Source organism: Vipera berus (assembly GCF_964194415.1).
Source record: "Vipera berus genome assembly, chromosome: 3".
Taxonomy (NCBI): domain Eukaryota; kingdom Metazoa; phylum Chordata; class Lepidosauria; order Squamata; family Viperidae; genus Vipera; species Vipera berus.
This window is the reverse complement of record NC_138204.1, coordinates 198,907,786-198,928,875: the sequence shown is the minus strand read 5'-3', so window position 1 is coordinate 198,928,875 and position 21,090 is coordinate 198,907,786. Positions and strand designations below refer to the sequence as shown.

The 21,090-nt window shown below is 35.6% G+C and overlaps 1 protein-coding gene across 1 annotated transcript in view; it reads left to right on the top strand.

The window, feature by feature from the left end:
• The window catches only part of CSMD3 (CUB and Sushi multiple domains 3), a gene marked incomplete at its 5' end in the record, with an annotated part of 687,334 nt that overhangs the window by 198,353 nt on the left and 467,891 nt on the right, over positions 1-21,090 (top strand). The window contains one exon of the mRNA XM_081322366.1: positions 5,073-5,267. Within this exon, the coding sequence (XP_081178492.1) occupies positions 5,073-5,267 (195 nt within the window). The remainder of the gene's footprint in view (positions 1-5,072; positions 5,268-21,090) is intronic.

Sequence of the window (21,090 nt, the reverse complement as noted above, 5' to 3'; positions counted from 1 at the left end):
ATCAGGAGGCTGTGAAGTCGATCCTAGGTAGCGGCAGATATTTTTCTCTCTTGGAGCAAAGAGAAAATATCTACTGCGAGCTCTGCATAGGTGTCAGGAAGGGATTTGGCCAGTAAAAGCTCAGCTTCATTAGCCTCCCCTACTCCACCCCAATGCAAGGGATTATAAAGTCATTTTTTTAAAAAATAGGGCTGATTTGAATTATTCTGGATTATTAATTTTGTGGGAACTATTTATCTATAAATTTGTATAGCACTATGAGCAGTTTTATAGATAAATAATTCATCCTCAATGTACCTCTGTAATTCTATACAATGGAAGTCTACTATATAGAATTTCAGTTCTTTAGGAAAAATCTAAATACTTTAGCGTGGGTGATGCTTAAATTTCTTTAATGCTGAAGTTGGCATTTCAGCGGGGAACATAAGGCATTATTTTCATTCTATAAAAAAAAGTTGCTACACATCTTGCAAACACAGAAGGACAATATAACCATTATAATTCTGGTCTCCAAAATAAAAGTGTCAACAATGAGATTCTGTGGGATTATTTTAATGTGCTAAACATACTTAAAAGAAAACTTCCTTTTTTTCTTACACACAAACATCCATGAACAGACGTAGACCTATCTCCCTAGGATATTTGTCTGGAAAGACATCTTGATTATTTCTTTAGAGATCTGTTGGGAGGGGAAAAATATTATAGCCAACAATACATGCTTAAACTGTATGTACTGTTGAATAGCAGCACCCCTAAATAATTTTTTGTTCAGTTCTTTTTTCTTCTGATTATTATTAAGGGAAAGGCTAGAAACTTTGTTCTGATTGATATTTTCCGTCATTTAGCCCTCCTATCAATGTATTCTGATTTTAGTAAATAACTATATTTCTACAGTATATCATTTTAGCTTGTACATGAAAGCATCAGGAGAGCACCAGATCGATTGCTCAAAGTTCCATTTTTGTCCAGAGTTTTTTTTCCTCCTCACAGTTGATGTCTCATAAGCAGGAAGTAGAGACTACTGTTGTTCCAAATTATGCATCCTTTGTTGTCTTCCATGCTTACAGGGCTACTTTTGAACTATTATTGATAAGATTCAGTACAGTTTTATTTCTGATACTATTTTTTTTCATGCAAAGAAAAGAAACCAGCTCTCCATACATACAGTTTCCATTCATAACAATAGAAATAAGAACGGTGAGCTGAAATATTTCCTTGGCTCAGATTTTTAATCAAAACATCCCAAAGTAAAAACGTTCCTGTTCATAGATTGTTTCTATCAAAATATTCTGAATTATGAGAAGTATTTAACTTGAATGGTTTTAATTAATATTTACAAATAGTGGAATTTTGTTAATTAAATATTCTCAAAACATTTCCCATTTCTGCTAAGGAGAATTCTCCAGTGCATATTTTTCTCTAAGTCTTAGGGCATAAAACTCCTATTAACATTAGAAAGATTTCTCCATGCAGAACAAGAATGGAATACAAAATGAAAAAGCATGCTGGAAATATTTTATGAGCAATTTGCCCTTAGAGTTTTATTATTTCATACTTGAAGGAAATACGATCTCAACATAAATAACAAAATAACAGTTGGAAGGGACCTTGGACATCTTCTAGTGCAACTCCATGTCGAACAGGAGACCCGGTGCCATTCCAGACGTGGTTGTCCAGTCTCTTCTTAAAAGCATCCAATGTTGGAGTGCCCACAATTTCTGAAGGCAAGCTGTTCCACTGGTTAATTGTTCTCACTGTTAGGATGTTTCTCCTTAGTTCTAGGTTGCTTCTCCTTGATTTGTTTCCATCTATTGTGTCTTGCCTTGCCTTGTCTTGCCATTCTTGACTTTATTTGAAATGATGAGGGGATCCTGTTCTAATCCAGATTAAAGCATAATTATGGGGAATCTTCTGATTAAAGCAAATCAGTCTTCAGATTTAATTGATCAATTTTCAAATCAACCTCTTTCAAAAAGTAGATTGAAAGGCAAAAAAACCCTCTCAGCCATACCTGTTGAAAACCAGAAGAGTCACTGAATTCACCTGACTCAAAAATAAGCACATATTAAATGAAATTTATTTTTATATAGTACTTCTTAAATAAATGTTGCAGTTTCTAGGAAAACTGTTTCAAAAATTAGTTTCAGGCTGTTAACCTGAAAAAAATCCTTCAGTTCATGGTAGAACTTTTAATCTATGTTCTAAAATTCCAATACATTTCTAGGGATTTCTTGCTTCTTTTTTTAAAGTGTGACAGACGAAAATGAAAAATATTCCTTGGTTTAAAATAATGTTAAGAAGACATTTCAACCAGTTGAAATACTATTTGGAAATAAGTACAAATTCTGGTAAAAGAAGTATAACTGACTGTCAGATTTTTTTTTTTAAAAAAAGGAGCATATTGACAAAATCCTAACAGCTGTAAACATTTATGATTCCTGAAAAACCCAGAGAGACATAACCCTGGTTCTGAGCCTTCCTCAGTCACAGGAAGGTATTCATTATATTTGTTCTCACAATATAAAAAAGATGTTAAGCATCTGGAAAGAGTGCAGAGAAGAGCAACAAAAATGATTAGGGGGCTGGAGGTTAAAACATATATGAAGAATGGTTGCTGGAATTGAGTGTGTCTAGTTTAATGAAAAGAAGGAGTGGGGATGACATGATAACAGTGTTCAAATATTTGAGGGGGGTGCCGCAAAGAAGAGAGGGCAAACCTTTTTATTCCCAATACACCAGAAGGTAAGAGAAGAAATGATGGATGGAAATTAATCAAGGAGAGAATCAAACTAGAACTAAGGAGAAACTTTCTAACAGTGAGAACTATTACCGGTAATTAGTTGGAACACCTTGCCTTCAGAAGTTGTGGGTGCTTTATCACTGCAGGTTTTTAAGAAGAAATTAGACAGTCTTTTGTCCAGAATGATGTCTAGATTTAGAGGGGGCTGGACTAGAAGAACTCCATGGTCCCTTCCAACTCCACTATTCTGTTATATTATGAGGCTATCAGATAGCTAATAATGCCAGAAAATAATAAGTGCCATTCAACATAAAAAAAAATGTTGGATGGCACTTAGAGAATCTGTGCATTGACAAAATCTCCATCTGTCAATTGCAAAAGCCATATTGCTTGAATCTGCACATATACTATGCCAATACATTGTGACATCTTCATTTTTTGGTGAGAAACAACAACAATGTGTATGAAGGCCACCACCAGCTAAAGAACAGGCAACTGTGATTTCATAGTGTTGCGTATGTAATAATATTTCAGCAGCTTAAATAAAAACACTTAAGAATTTATTTGCATTATGCACAATTTGGACTGCCCTGTGGATTTTCCTAAAGGACAGCTTTTGTGCAGCATTTATTAAAAGATAAATATTTATTTACCGGAAGGAACAAAAATTATTCTTTCAAGAGTTAGTCATGCTTTAATTGCTCATAGTGTCTAAAAGGATGGATTGGTGAGTTTGGGTGGGATAAATTACTACAATTGTTAGATACAGTTACAGTTTACAGTATGTTCAAAGTCTTTTGGCAAATAGCTTTAATTAATGGATTGGGTCTAATTATTTGTGCTAGTGGACTAGAATTGCATCTCAGGTGAAAAATAATTAGTTAAAAGTATAAATCTGGTTAATGTTCCTCATTGTAATTAGCTGTGGGAATTCATAATTTCAGAACAAATGCAGTTGCTTAAGCAAGACAAATTTTTGTATGCTTGGGCCAGTTAGCGTTATCCAATTCATCTTCATGTTCTCCTTTATCATGTTATCAATGGGCATATGTAAATTAATAAAATATGGGGAAAAGCCATTTTGAACTGCACTCAGAAACCTGCAAAAAAGATTCTTTCTTCACAAAAAAAATCTTGATGCAGCAAACATTACATTCATTTCATTTTTTTCTTTTAAATGAATTTAAGTTTTACGTCTTAAAGAAAAAAAATACCTAGGTATGTCTTTCTCTTTCTTAATGACTTAGGAATTGTATTTTGGCTGATCTTAACTAATTTAATCTTTGACTAAATAGCATGAATTCCATTTTTAAATAGAAGTGTCAATTTTAGTATGGTAGCTTCCTTTATTCATATGTTCATATTTTTGGGACAGCCTTAATATAACCATATACTATAGAATTAACTATTCCTGGTTCTCATGATGATTTAAAACTGCTTTTCATTAAGAGGGGAAAAACATCATTCATAATGGCAAGACTTGGCAGTAAGGTTAAATACCGGTATTCAAATACTATGCAGTATATTGCTCTTGTTATTCAGTAGCTTTTTCTTTTGACAAAGAACATGCAAATCTGATGTCACATCTGGAATAATTTTCCTTTCTTCCTAATTTTAAAACAGAGATGTTAACTTAAACCAGTAATCAACTAAAAGGGGAGTTTATGAGAACAACTTTAAATCAATAAGACAGTGAGCTAAATTCCAGGCTTTTCTCAACAGGCAGGATAGGAAACAATTAGGAAAATTCCTAATAATTCAAGAACTTATAATGAGTTATTTTTACTAGAGAAAAATGAGAAAGCTTTAATAGGAATGGTATAGGGTCTTCTGCTTCAGCAGGAGATTGGTCTAGAACTCTATTACTATATTATATGTAATTCTAAGAATATTCCAGTGACAGCTGTGTTTCTAGAGGGCAAATCCAATAAAGTGTCTCTAAAATCACAATTTCATGTTAGAATGTGTACATTTTAAAAAGGTGTACAATTGTTAAAGATGAATCCAAAAAAATGGAGATATACATATACTGAAAACAAATAAAAAAATCAGTTTATAATTTTAGAAAATTATTGATAGAGAATGAAATACATAATTATGAAAAATAAATTGATGACAACAAATGTGGATGTTTAAGGAAAGACATTACCTTAGCACCATTTGGAATGCAAGCTAATGGAAATACAACAAAAAAGCAATTATAAGTACTGTAATATCTTGAGAAAGACATAATTGGTTGGGCTTGTACATAAGAGCAATTTAAACAGCAGTGTTAAGTTGTGAACTATGAGCTCTAGTTGTAATTTTTTTTTCTTTTTCTTTTCTTTTATAGAATTACAGAGCAGTTCTTGTGGAAATCCTGGAACTCCATCCAAAGGTATTTTATATGGAACACAATTTGATGTTGGTGACAAAATCCGATATAACTGCGTGACAGGCTACATCCTGGATGGTCACCCCCAACTTACCTGTATAGCCAGTTCAGTAAATACAGCATCCTGGGATTTTCCAGTTCCTATCTGTAGAGGTAAGTTGAAAATCCAATGAAAACTAATATCAAATAAATATTTGTTATAAAAATACTGATATTAAAATTTTAAAAGTTTAATTTGTGAAACTATTTTATTAGAATTAGGAGAGTGGGCTTTATGGTACTGGATGTTTATTAAAAATGTAGCTGATGATATGACTGAAATGCATGTTTGACGTATAACTTGGATGACAAATAATATAGAATAAAGGTAAATGTGTTATTTGCAAAGTCATAATTTTTAAGGAATACTCTCTTCCAAAAGCAGCTCTAATACTAAGCCTACCTAATTGGTCTGGATTCAGGTTGTCTGAAATGGGTTTTCTAAACAATCTTTCTCTATGCACATTGAAGTTGTTTGGGGAGATTCATCTACAAATGTGGCAATCTTGTCTAGCAATAGCTCAGAATTAAAATTCTCCTGTAACTGTCACGATTTCTCGCAGGTGCAAATTAAAAAGGAAACTATTTTTGTTTTTTACATTTAGTTGGATGACATTTCGCTGAGAGTAAGCCCCACTATATGCGAAGGGATTATTTCTGAGTAGACACACATTAGATGGTATGGTTAATCGTATATATGCTAGATCATTAATTATGCAAAAAATAAACTGGAAACTCAATTGCAAAAGAAGAGATAATATTTGGGAAAAGAAGAAGCCATACTGTTTGGAGGTATAATAAAAAAAAAACCACCCTAATATGAACTCCTCATAGTGGAAGAGAGTTGAAGAATATTTATTAGGAAATTCTGAGTTACATAACCACTGCATGTAAGAGATTATGTAACTCTTCCTCTTAAGTCTTATAGTTGTTCTTGTTGCTTTTGAAACTCTGCTCTGCATTGGTTTTCCTAGGAAAACAGGATCCTGAAAACAATATAGTAGAGCTTAAATAAGGCATAGAGCAAGCTTTGGCTGCAAGCAATCTATTTAAGTTATTTTAAGTACTGGTAAAATAGTGGTTGTCCTTGAAGTGTCTTCTTACAGCCAACAATTTATTGTGCAATTCCAACTTTCCTTTGCATGGCAACCTGTGGAAAAATAGTGCATCTTCAGAGTATTCAAGTGAGGCAGTGAAAGCAATTGCTACAGCCCTATACATGAAACAAGGTTCAGTTCTCAGTACTACAGAGTTTTGTTTGGAGTACAATCCCCAGGTTTTTTTTTCAGTATTTGGGGTTCTTCTTTACTGAGGAATTCATTTTATTAAACAAAGGGACAGTGAGAGTTTACACTGATGGAGATCTAATGAAAGGAAGCTAGAGTCTAGGAATTATTTTCATTGCCTGGTCACATGGAAAATTTACTGTATTAATATTTCCTGCTCACATACATGCTCAAAAAAAGAAAATATGTTATGTGAGGCTTTTCTACATGGAGCGTTTTAAGAATAACAACTGAGTTTAAAGACAAACTTAAAATTGGGGTCCTATTGCAGCAAAATGGTAGAGCAAGGAAGAACATTCTGACATCCAGAAAAAGAATCCCAGCACACCTGTTTTGCTAATAAATTAAAATAATGATATGAATAAACAATAATTTGCTGTTCTTTTGGTTCACCCAAAATTTATTGTCTGAGATGGCTTCCTCATTCTCTCCAGCCTTGGAAACTTCCATGTTTGGTAAAAGAATCTTTGGTTTTTGCACCACACACGGCATAAAAAGTTGTTTTCTCTGATCTGATTTAAATGTGTTACCAATATTGTACATAAAAAAAATAAAATAATAGTATGTTAATGCTGTGATTATGTAGACATGTTTGCTATGCAGATGGTTGCTACTTGTATTGCAGTTATTGATTTAAATGAAACTTTATTTTGGGTGGGTCTGCTGAATACATCAGTGAGTGCTGTGAATATAAGTTTATCCCAAAATATCATGATGAGTCAAATTCTGTTTCAGATCTACATACTGTATATAATTCTCATCATTGTACAACTAAAAATGGAAAATATTATAACATCCGATAGAAGAGAGTGTTTGTAACTCAAAGTTGAACTGTGGGCACCTTGGTGCTCTCTGATCTTGGTTGTATTCATGCAGACATTTCATTACCCAATGAGGTAACAGCATCAGTCCTAGGTGGGACTGGGGTTTTCTGTATCATCCCAATTTTATTCCAAGGATTATGTTGAGCTTGAAGGCTCTTTGGGTGCTACATATGTGTACATTCAAGACATGGTTTCCCTGGTTTAAATGACAGAACTTTAAAAGTATATGATACTCCTAAATTCAATTATCAACAGAAATAAGCTTTTCTGTGAAATGGCACTTTGGGGGCTGGACGTGATGGCTTACCATCTTCTGCAGTGCATTCTGCTACCTGAACATTTGCATGTTTACTAGAGATAATGAATTCCTCCTCCTGTTAAACTGTCTGTAAAGAAAACAAAACCTTAAATCATAGATACTTCAGAAGTCAGCTGATTCTGTTTTTCCCCAATATTTTTCTGAGGTTGCACTTTGTGGAATTAGAGGCATAATCCAACCAATTCATTTAACCCTAATATAATGCTGTAAACACAAGACCTTACTTTAAGTCCTATGAGATATCCATATGGCTTGTTCTTGTTAAGTCCAGTTTGAATGATTCTGCTTTCCTACTGAAGGTTATGCTGGACTAATTTGTCCTGTGTTGTGACTAACATAGAAACTATGAGTTCCATTGCAGAAATGTGGAACAAATTGCAGATGTGAGGATGGGGGTTGTTCCCAAACTAAAAAAAAGGATACATATTTACACTGTCTTCTGGCATTAGCAGAAAAGACAGCATTACTGGGAACCTTCCCTTTGCTGTAGAGACAAAGCAGAAGTTTTCTGTTCAGTTTTGCTATCATACTATTTATTGAGGAATGGGATTCTGAATCTCACTGTAGTTTCCATCACTGAAGTATCTGTTGCATTTGAACATTCTGTGACTCCTTTAAATAACCACGATTCAGAGATTACAAACATTTGTTGCTATAAACCCATCCTGGACAAACAGTTTAATTCAGATGCCTGACAGATCTGAATGGTTATCTTAATAGGCTTGGGGAAATTGCTTTGTCTGTCAGCAACCATGTAGAAGATCTGGTCAATCAGTGGGACAAGGAAATAACTTAGTTGGTTGATACTATTATTTTTAAGTGCCCTGTTTCCTGTAGTAGAGCTCAAACTGTTTATGGGAAAAGTGAGAACAACAGAAGATAGGTAGGGGGTTGGAGCATGAGTGGAGAACTTTTGTGATGAATCAGATTGAACTCAGAATGGGCCATTTGATGTCCCACTACACAGATCCATTTGAAGTCCCACTACACAGCAGTAAATGCTGCCAAGTTTGGGCAGAATGAACCAATGATATTTTTCCATACTGTGTGACATCTGCTCCATATGCAATGTTGTGGGAACACAGCTGGAACAATTGTAAGCTTGCCATGAACAATTTTTATCATCCTTTACAGAGAAGGTCAATTGGATTCAATTATTTCTGCATACCACTGTTGGGACAGGTTATAGGGAGATGACCTTGGCAACTGCTTGACAGATTCCTGGCTATTATTTTTAGCTTTTAGGTCTGGAGGACATAGATATGGTATGTCAAGAGACAACACAAGTAACTTGTGTAACTCTTTCCCTTTCTATCTGACTAAATTGACCAGGTTGGGAAAAAATCCACAAGTGAAGCAGGTGACCAGTGCTTTTTTGAGTTTAAGCTGGATTTCTGCCTGAAGATTTTTCAAATTATAAGTCAGTTTCAGATATTCAGTTCTTGGGTAGCATGACTGAGAATGACTTGCATTTCAGATGAATACTTTTTCTTCAGATATAATAAGCAGAGCAACCAGGGGTGAAAACCTGGAACCAATAATCAAAGAAGAGCATTTACTGTTGGTAAATAGTTTCACCAACATGGCAACTGCACTGGGCAAAAATGTCTCTTATTTAGCAAATTAAGCATGATATAGCTTGGGTTCACTTTTACACAGGGCTGCCTAGAATGTTGCACAAGTAGGTAATGACTAGAAGACAAAATCAGCTTGCTGAAAACAACACATTTTGGCTTTAAAATGTATATAAAGTGATGCCAGAAAACACCAAGTAATTTCTGAAGATTAAATTGGCTGAGGAAACTTTGAGGTGGAAGGAAGAAGATACAAATGCATTGATAGTTTAGCCCATTGGAAAAGGTAAAAGACAGGAAAACTAATTGTTCTCTTGATCACTAAAAAGACTATGACTCCCTAAATGTTAAAATCCCAAACACTAAGGATGTACCTATGAGAAATGAAATCATATTGAATGGCAATTTCAGTTTCATAAAACATTAGTAAAACATACCAATCCATTTAAAATGGCTTGGATTTCCTTCTTATAAACTGAACATATGAGGTATGAATTCAAACCATATATAACAAAATCCATTTTAACCTCAGTTCATCTTCCTGCCAGACAAGATACAGTGATATTTAATCCAGAATATTTAATCTAGATGCATAGCTTTAGGCCTAATCACAGTCTCTTAAACGAATCTAGTTATCAAACCACTAGTAAATATGTGTTTCAGTACTGCTGTTCTGAAATCCAGGGTGGGGTGGGGTATGATAATAAACATAATGACAAATAAAACATCATTTTATATTATTATTGTCTATATTCAAAACCATATATTTAATTATTAATAGGTGATACATCATTTATAGTCAATATAGATAGCATGCTGATATAGATATATATGTTTACCATCTTCTAGAACTGCCACTGTCCATTTAAAATATTACAGTCTGGATTCATGAAAAATCCATACACAGGAAGTGCTTGTTTAACAATTGCCTCATTTAACAAGCATTTGCAGTTATGATGGTTATTAAAAAGTAAGTTTACAACCAATCCTTGCACTTATGCAGGGTCTGTAAGGAAATAAAATTAGAAATAAGATAATCAGCACAATCACGGTTTCACTTAGCAACTGTTTTGCGTAACAACTGAGTAGATAGTCTAAATTGTGGCTACTAAATGAAGACATACCTGTACAAGACAGGAAAAGTTTAAATGGAGATTTTGATTTATTGTGTTATGAAGTGTCAATTACTGTGTGCATAGCCCATGACCAGTTTTTAAATTAATTTCTCCCTCTGCTGACATATGAATTTTGATTGGGGTATGTTAAATGATGAAACCTGACAATAGTTTCCTTATCACCTTCTACTTTTCAGACAGTGTAGGAATTGTAGTCTGCCAAGTACTGCGGATCCGTGAGAATGATTCACCAAAGGCTAGTAAATAAGGTCATGGTTAAGTATAATATAGTCACTCTGTGAAGCTTATATTAATTAGGAGGTTTGATAATCAGGGATAATATCTCATATTTTTGAAAGGTTGTTCTATTTATAGGTAAAAGTCACAACTAGCTTATAACACTTGTGTCTTTTATAGATGTGGTTTAATTGTTGCATATTAAAAAGGAACTATTTTTATTTCATTTTATTGCTTTGATATGACAGACAAAAAGACGTAAATTTGTAAAATGGGGAAAAGGGTAAAAACAAAACAGTTGATATTTAAATAAATAAAACCTTCAATTACAGGTAGTCCTCAACTTATAACAATTTATGTTTCTAAGCAATGTGGCTATTAAGTGACTTGCATCCAATTTTGTGATCTGCAGTTGTTAAATGAATTATTGTCAAAAGCCAACTGGAAATATCACATGACCCCCAGCATGCAGCAACCATCATAAATATATGCCGGTTGCCAAGCACAGATTTTGATCACATGACTGTGGGCATGTTGCAATAATTTTGTGAGGACTTGTTCTAAGTCACTTTTCACAGTTCCGTTATAACTTTGAACAGTCACTAAACAAATGGTTGTAAGTTGAGAACTATCTGTATAAGTATTTAGAAAAGTAATGCAATTCAGTCTTTAAGCAACACTCTAAATCTTCACCAAATGTCACATTTGTCCAATTTTTCCATTCTGTGAATAAGTTGGACAAGGCTGAAGATTCTTGAAACACAAGGATTTGCAGGCTTTGATTACCCTTTTTTAAAAAATTCCATTTATATCCCGCCCTTCTCCGAAGACTCAGGGCGGCTTACAAGCTTAGCAGTAGCCTTCATTCAATGTATATGCCTGCTTATTAGGGCTTTCACACACCCCCCAAGCGGCATTATTACAAAGTCAGCTTATTGCCCCCAACAATCTGGGTCCTCATTTTACCTACCTCGGAAGGATGGAAGGCTGAGTCAACCTTGAGCCTGGTGGGATGCGAACCTGCACTAATTGCAGGCAGCTGGTGTTTGCCAAGGAGATATATTTTTGAAATTCACAGCAAAGTTATAGAAATAACTCCACTTTTTAGGAGTATACCGTAACAACACTACTTTAGTGGAAGCAGAAAGGACAGCTTTTAGACCAGAGGTCCCCAACCTATGGGCCTCGGCCCACTACTGGGCCGTGACCTCTTGGCCACTGGGCCACATGAGTGGCTGGGTAGTGCATGCACACGTGTGCATGCGCTCATCCCCCGTGCCACTGTTGCCACAAATTTTGCATGGGTAGCAGCATTGCCGTGAACCTTGTGTGGGCTGCATCAGCACCACAAGGGGGAGGTGGACAGCAATGCATAGCATTGCTGTGAGCTGGTGGCTCCAGTGCCACAAGCCTTACACAGGTGCCGGCTTCACTGAGAGCCTCACAATCATGCTGTTGTGATTCAGGGTCAGCCTGTGGGTTCAGCAGTTGGGTCAGACGACTCAGAGGAGGAGGGAGGTGTTGAAGAGCTTGCTGAGGGGGTTGAAGATCTTGCTGATGAGAGCCCTCAGCCAGGCCCCTCCCACTTGGTCACAACGGAGACCCAGCTGTGTGAGCCTGACAGCGTGGATGAAGATGACCCACAGCTGGCCCTGTTCAAGGACGCCCGACGCAGGAGGCAGTCAATCAGGAGTAAACAGAGGAAGGCAATGGGGCATCTCGGAAGGAGGCAGAGAGAAGCCACGCCCTGAACTGTATAAAAGGGGAATGCGTGGGAGGGCTGGTTTGCTGAAGGCAACCGCTTGAAAAGCTCCTGTTTCTTGGTTCGTGTCTTGTGTTCCATTTGTTTTTGTATCAATAAATTTGGCAGGCTTAATTCCAGCCTCTTGCCTTCTTGTAAAAGGGGTTGTCCCTGCCTTTTCTGCAGGGCCGGTAGCAGGCTGGTACAGAACACATGCTCGCAGCCCTGTTTGCATGGTGTGCATGCTTGCGGCCTGTTTGTGCACACACGTGCATGTGTGGCCACATTCACGTTTGCGCATGTGTGCGTAAGGCGTCTGCCCCTCCCTCTCCCATCAATCCAGAAAGGTTGGAGACCACTGTTTTAGACCACCTTTACCTATAGTAGCTGACTGGATAACCTTCAGCCCATCACTTGCTCTCAACCCAATCTATTTCTTGCCTTTGTTTTTGTGGGGAAAAAGAGAAGGGAGGAACATTTTGCATATATCTGTTGAAACAAGCTGAAGGAAAGATAAATCCTGAATGTTAATGTTAAGTTACTGCCTCTCTGATATAGAAAAGTAGATAACTGATTCTTCGTAAACACCTGTTAATGACTCCAGAAGTTTGGAAAATAATCTTATTTAAGATCAGAAGAAATTTTTTAAACTTTTTTTTTAAAAAAGAAACCTCAGATCAATGATTTGTTAGAACGGGAACTCCAATTACATTTTTAAATGTAATTTATATTTATTTTTTATAAAGCTTTTCATTTGTTGTTAAAATGGAATAGTTGGATTTAGCTTCTAAAAATCTCTGTTCAGTATATTAAAATCATAGGAGTTGTGGAAGCCACCAGTCAGTCAAGTCCAAGCAGAAAACTTGTTTCAATTGCCTTGATTGCCATTCACAGCATTAAAGCAATTTATGCTGTCTCTGTAACCCCTAAAACTCTTTAAAAATATCATTAACAAAAAAAACACATCTAGGGTATTAAGAATATTTTCAGCCCAACATTTCCTGAAAAAGTATTCAAACAACATATTAAAATAGGGATTATTACAAACAGCTAATCTCTCATGAGAGTAAGAGTCAAATTCTCATTTCTTTTCCAACAGCATCCAAATATGTCTGGATCCCTTGAATATGGAAAATAATATGCGCTTATGACTATAATTAGAACTGTTTGCCAAGAAATTCTTTGTTTCTAAAGTCAAATAATGAGCTTTTTAATAAAAATATTGCCCATTTCAGTATGTATTTTTACACCATTTAACAGTGGTAAGCTTGTTCACCCATACAATACATATATGAACATGCATATATGGGGGAAATGGATTTTGTATGTAGCCAATCAGATTTATGTGGCAATTTACATCATATGTGTATTAATAATCATTTTGCAAAAGATATAGATGAGTTAAGTTCTATCATTTGTATGATGTTGTCAATGTCCAACTGATAAAAAGCCCTGCAGTGCCCAGATTTTTGATTCAGTGAAACTCCTTTCATAATGTCTTGTCATTCCCTCAGTTAGTCTATTAAAATCAGGTTTCTTTCTATAGCCTAAGAGAGATCCTCTGCAAAGCATGTTAGGACCAACAGAGCACTTCACTTGAAGCATTAAAGCAGCCACATCATTTGTGAAGGTTGCGTGACTACAGTGAAAGTTTTTCTTTGCTGAGTGCATAGCTACTTCATTTTTCTGACAGTCCCAACAGAAGTGTTATCTGCCTTGGAAAAGTAATTGCAGTGAGATAAGTGCATAATGGCTTCCTTGGTCCACCTGCCATCCATTCTTCTTGTTATGTGACCAGCCCATTGCCATTTCAATTCTTTTACTCTCTTGATGGTATCATATACTTTTGTTTGTTCTCTAATCCATGTGCAGGTTTTTCTGTCTTATCTTGTAATGCTGAGCATGTATCTTTCCATGGCTCTTTGCACCACTTGTAGCTCTTGGATCGATTGTGAGGTTAGTGTCCATGTTTCACTGGCCAAGGCAGAAACAGAATGGATCCCACTTGACAAAAAGTGTCCCACGAAAGAGACCTAAAACAAGATGGATGGACAACATCAGTAAGTATTGCTGGCCCAATTGGCAAAAGTAAACTTAGGACCATATTAGTTAGAAACATGCAGAAGAGGCCTTCATCCTGCAGTGGATAGACAATGGCTAAAATTATGATGGTGATGATGATCATGATGATCATGATGATGATTGCATAATCAAGGTACTATCTCCTTAGTGTTAACACTTGATTCCATGATTGCATTTAATTTTTAGTCTTTGCTTTCAAGCTGAGTAGAAATCTGTCACAGCTCATTAAAGTAGGTGCATTCCAATTTGCAAATGAAGGACAGTTGTATTCCTGCTAGAATATCCTATATAGTTAATCCTCTCATCCATTTGAGGCTTATATCTGACCTCTAGATCTGCAAGCTGGAATCACTGGCCATGTATCTTATCCTGCCCAATTTTAGACAGATGACAGCAACTGGAAATTCATCATACTTCTCATCAGCTCTTATATTTGGATATAATTCTTAGACTTCAAATAACTGAAAAGATTTGTGGACTGGTGTAGTTATTTATAAGGCAATAATGATGGAAGAGTTTTCCTGACTGAGTTTTATCAGCCTTTGATTTGGGTGTGATCAGGAGTTAAAAAGAACTTAATATAGTACAAGAAGCATACCCCAACTTTTGATAAATACCATTATTGTTACACTTTGGGTTATCTCCAAATAGTACCAATCCAAAAGAAGATCTGCATTCAAATTCTTTACTTTTTACTTGCAAGTTCACTTAAAAATCCTACCCAGATTACTTTGTTTCCATGTTTCTATCCATTCAAGATGAAAAACATTATAAGACATTATTTCCTGGCAATGTATTATTTAATATCTGGGGATTATTTTATTTTTTATAGAACTATGTTTGCGTGCGCACACACACACACACACACACACTATTTACTATTTACTTTTTTCTTTATGTGACATTTTAAAACTATAATAACATGAGTTTTAAATCAGTCAATCAAGATAGCACAAAGAACTATATTTTCCTTCTTGCTTTTCTTATCCCAGAAATCTTTAGACTGCTTAGGCTAAAAAAAGTACCTTGTTATTTATGTTAATAGAGGTTTAGTTTTAATAAATTAAGGTTTTATAATTTTTTACTCTTCCAAACACTCAGTGTTATGGCCCTTCCAACAATAGTCTATGAATATGAAGTTTGGGACCTTTGCAAACCCAGTGTTGAAACATTTTGGGGCATGCAATGTGTAATGAAAGACAAATGATAAATATGTATCTCAAAGATCAAATCAGGAATGAGGAAATTTTCTGACAGGCCAGTTTCAAAGATGATATAAAAATAGCAGTGTACATTGTATGTTTATTTGGTGATAGGTTTCACACAAAATGTGGCATGGTGGTACGTCTATAATTGTCAGGTGCAATCTTCACATGTGAAGGTTCAATTAAATTGTTTTATTGCTAAAAGCCTATGCATGGGAATCTTCTCAAGTAATAGTCAGCATCTACTTAGATTTAGATAAAAATCAATGACACTCAAGGGGGGTTAGACTTAGTTTCCTTGGGGCTATGTAGGAATTCTAGGTTGATTGATTTCCCTTTTGACTCCTCCTCCAGGTTCTCCCATCCCTTCTCCTACAATAATTGCACATGGCCATTCAACTATCCTCCTTTAAGATAGATGGACTGTATATGGATCTTAGTCCAATTAGGAATACTGTAGTGAAAGGCAAAATGAACTGGCTGTTTTGTATGTCAGCATTAGACAGATGGATATGATGATAAAATGATACAGTGAAAGTGAAGTTTTTATAAAACCTTACTTTATTACTAAATTATAGCACCAAAGTGATCCCTTACAGGAACACAGATTAGAAAGTCAGAAAAGAAAGTAACTCCAAGTAATTGGCTGTTTGTTGGATGTGGAGATACAATTTTTCCCCAAGGTTTGCTCACAAGATTGTATATTTGGTTAGTCCTGCTGGTTTAAAGTTTTCTCTTTCAGATATGTTTTTTTTATGTGTAAAAATAATAATAGTTTTCACAAGTTCATTATATGTCAAAAATGCAGTACAAACTACACTTTCATAGAGAACTGATTAGCATTCTTATCTCTGACAATTTGGCAATTAAAAAAAATAGCAGCACCAATCTAAATAAGGTAAAATTCAACAGTATTTCTAGAAAAGTTAGGATTTTTGCCCTTTGAGATAATTTCTTAGCTACGTCTTTACCTTCTTTACACTGTATGATCATGACATTATTTAAGAAGCAGTTTTAAGTAACATACTAACGTATGATTTAATGCAGTAAATTTTATTGAATTTTAATGGCACTGCTCATTTTAAATGAATAGTTTTTTACACTATCATTACTATGGTAGTCATTGCCATTAGCTTCCTATGGAGTAAATCTACTATTTCCATGTAAGTGTGTATAAATTTAGATGCAGATATAGATATGCAAAGTCTTCAACGTAGCAATGAGAGGTGGTTTTATAAATGTAACTGTAACTTAAATTTACACACCAATTCTCAAGACATATAAACATGCAATGAACCCTAGAATAATACAACAAAGTACAAAATATAATATAAGAATCATAAATTCTAAATTAAAATCAATAGAATGAAATGAACTAATTCCTAGAAATTTGGTGAAAATAATGCATTTTGCTATTTATTTATATTTTGTTATTTATTTAAATAACAAAATCCTTGCATTTAGGATGGATAACTCCATCTTCTCCTTCCTTCCTTCCTTCCTTCCTTCCTTCCTTCCTTCCTTCCTTCCTTCCTTCCTTCCTTCCTTCCTTTCTTTCTTTCTTTCTTTCTTTCTTTCTTTCTTTCTTTCTTTCTTTCTTTCTTTCTTTCTTTCTTTCTTTCCTAATATCAGTATAGGGAACTTAAAAATAGAACTGAATTTGATGGGATTTATTTTTGAGTAACACTTTCATTCTACATAATGAAAACATTTGGTATTAAAGTTTTTGGCAAGCCCAAAGTTCTTATTAAATTAACATAGCAATACAGGAGTCCATAAAGAAGATCATGTTGTCATTTTTGTCACCCTATTCTTTTAAATAAACATAAACATAGTTTGTTCGTTGTAAACAATATAAGGAACCGGCATCCAATTTGCTAAATCACATGACTTTTTTTGCATTGCCAGCCTCCACAAGATGCATTCAGCCCGCGGGCCGGCAGTTTGATACCCCCTGATGTAAAGGATAAATGTAGACCAGTATCTGGAATTTTCAACTGACATAGTGCCACAGCTGGGACAGTTTTGGATTTGTTAGGTTCAAGAATATTCTCTTTCTATTATGTCATCCAAATTTCACTATCTTTCCTATTGCAGTTTTCTGAAGGTAGAAAATGGTGTAGTATACAGGCAGAACAGAAATTTTAGGAAAGGTACCTTTACATCTTGTTAAAAAAATACACTGGATTGTTTCCAGTCATTCATTTCTGCCAATGTAAGAATAGATTATCTCCAGTGATGACATTGGCAGTCTCTTGTCTGAAGATCCCATTGGCAGACTCAAAACTGCTCGAGAGGTTTGAGGCATATTTAGAAAACCTTTGAAAGGTATGTAAAAATTATAGGGGAAATTTCAAATGTGTGGAAAAAGCCCACCTAGGTCACATTAGATATTACCCAATTATTTTTTTAACTATGTTTCCAGTAATAGTTAAGAACTAGGGCACTGAAGATGGTAGAGGACAGGAAGGCCTGGAGGAACGTTGTCCATGGGGTTGCGATGGGTCGGACACGACTTCGCAACTAACAACAGGACACTGAATGTGGGATGCAGTAATTATGACCTCTGCTTGACCATTAATTATTCTTTTCCTATTGAAGCTTTTTTGACTTGACAAGACCTTTAATTCTTGCATGAAATTATCTATCATCTGTCCATCCCATCCATCCCATCCATCTATCCATCCATCCATCCATCCATCCTCTGTCCTTTATTCTCTATCATCTATTTAGACATATACAGCATATCTTATACCTTTTTCTGTCTCCTAATCTATTGGTGATAGAATCTTATTTAATAACCCTATATATTTGATAAGCATGCATTTTTTTAAATCTTTAATGCAAACTTTTTCCTTAACTTTGCTTTAAAGAATTCCAATTGATTACAGATTCCTTTGAGCTTAACAAGGTTAAAAGAGTGTAAATTATATTTGCAAATTTGAATTTTAACACATTTCAGTCATTACAATTGGATATTAATAAGAAATAGTTTGAAATCATTGTAACTGTGAGGTTGGACCATTTTTTGATCTCTCGTTTTTGAAATTGTACTGTTCTGAGCTTTCTGTTGCCATAACTGTACATATTAGTTTGAGTTCATTTTTTTATATTTTAAAGTTTTTTTAGTACTTGAATATTTCTGACCTCATGATTCTGATCCATGTTAGTAAATCCAACATTGTAATGTAAAATCCAACCATTTGATAATTTTCCCTAATTACGTTCAGTTATATCCCTCTGTCCTTCTATTAGAAATAACAGCAGGATTATGTACATTAATTGGCTGAGCACCAAGGGAAGCAAAGCATTTCTCTTAATTTCACAAGAAGAACCAGCATGAAGGTTAGCTGCCACCTCCATTTTGGGCGACATCCATCTGGAGCTGACTTTCAAAATAATCTGGTCCATCAGAAGTGTTTGTCCTTAGTTTGCCATATGTCAGCTTAGTTCCTTTTAACTTTTCATCTTCTCATGCAATCTTTCTCAGAGCATAAACAGTATTGTCAAAGTAAATAATGCCTGTCAAATCTCTGTTTTTGGAAAGTTTCTGCTCTTGAGTATAAGTCGTCTAGTGTTGGTCCATTGATTGAAGGTTTTGCTAATGAAATTGAAAGTGGAATCATTATATTTGTCTTTTACTTCCCTCTCTAAATTTGTCTAGAGAGGAATCGTTGAAATCTGATTTGGAAGAAGCACAGGGAGTTGACAGAAGAATAAAATTTCCATTAAGCAAGGAAACTAACCAAGGTGGATGGATTCAGTTACATTAGCGATGAGTGCACCATTGGAAAACTTGAAAGTAAAGTTAGGGACAGGTGGTTATGGGAAAAATCTATTTATATAGTTGTTAAAAGTCAACACTGACCTAAAAGCATAATAAAAAAGGAAATTAGATGTGGTTGCATTTTATTCCCACTATCTTGACCTGGCCTTAATTCTGAGCAATTAGTAAAATTGGGGAGAGCAAACACAGATCAGTTTTTTCATTGGATGAGAAAAAGGGCTAAACTCGATGTGATTTGAGGAGGTAAAAAAAATAAGTTCAAGAACAGCAATTAGACCAGACAGGCGGGAAGGTAATCCAATACAAGGAACAAAGACAGGAAAAGCCAGAGGTTAGACATTCTGTGGAAGGATATCTTCACTATTGGCCTTAATGGATTGGGGCTGATGAGAAGTGGAACCAAACAATATGAGAAGGACAGAAACCTTCTGTTATACCTTTAATACAGAAAGTCTTTGAGATAGGAACATAATTGGGACCAGAACTTCTGTTGCTAAGTGATGTGGTCGTTAAGTGAGTCATGCCCAATTTCACAACCTTTTTGGACATAGTTGTCAAGCAAATCAGGTGGCTGTTAATGAAACCTTCTCCCATTACTTTTGCTTTTTGGAAGCCCACTGGAAAGGTCACAAATGACAATCGCATAACAATCACATGTGATGCGGTAACTGTCATAAATACATGCCAGTTGCCAAGGACTTAAATTTTTATCATATAACCATGGGGATGCTACAGTGCCGTAAGTGCAAGGACCAGTTGCAAGTCACTTTTTTCAGCACCACCATAAATTCAAATCATCATTAAATGAATGGTTGTAAATGAAGTACTCCTATAATACACACTCCATGATAGGAACATGTTATCTGTTTAGAATATGTAGACCAACTATCCAATGAGTTTCAATTCACTTTCCCATATACTAAATGGGATCTGTTGCAAAATAATGATAGCCAACCTAAGATTTCCCAGTGCCTGAGAACTGGCCATAAAGCAAAAGGTTCTGACCCCATTGACTATTGCTTTGGAATCTTGTCACCACATTACAAAAAAGATGTTGAGACTTTGGAAAAAGTGCAGAGAAGAGATGACTAAAGGCCTGAAGACTGAAACATATGAAGAACGCTCTCTCTCCATCCATCCGTTCCCCTGATTATTCATGCTAAATTGTAAAAAGGAAAATTCTAATACATGTAGATCCAAAGTCATGTTTATTTATTTATTTATTTATTTATTTAGTTATATTTATATACCGCCCTATTCCCTGAGGACTCAGGGCGGTTTACAGGGAATTAAAAATCCAAAATACAAAAATTAAGAACCAAATTAAAAAATATTAAATTAACCCTGTAGTCAGTTAAAAAGAACCCCAAATTAAAAATTCCTCCTCAGTCTGGGCCCGAGAGCTCAAAGAGCCAGGTCTTCAGGCCCCGGCGGAATGATCGAAGGTCGGGGGCAGTTCTCAGCTCCACTGGCAGCTGGTTCCAGAGGGCAGGCGCTCCCACCGAGAAGGCCCTATCCCTGGGTGTCACCCGCCGGCAGTCTCTTACCGGCGGGACCCTGAGCAGACCCTCCCTGTGGGAGCGCACTGGGCGAAGGGCATTTGATGCCGGCAGCAGGTGTTCCCTCAGATATCCCAGACCCAGGCCATGTAGGGCTTTATAGGTGATAACCAGCACCTTGAATTTCACCCGGAGGGCAACCGGAAGCCAATGCAGCTCACGGAGTAGAGGTGTTACATGGGAGTATCGGGAAACCCCCATTACAACT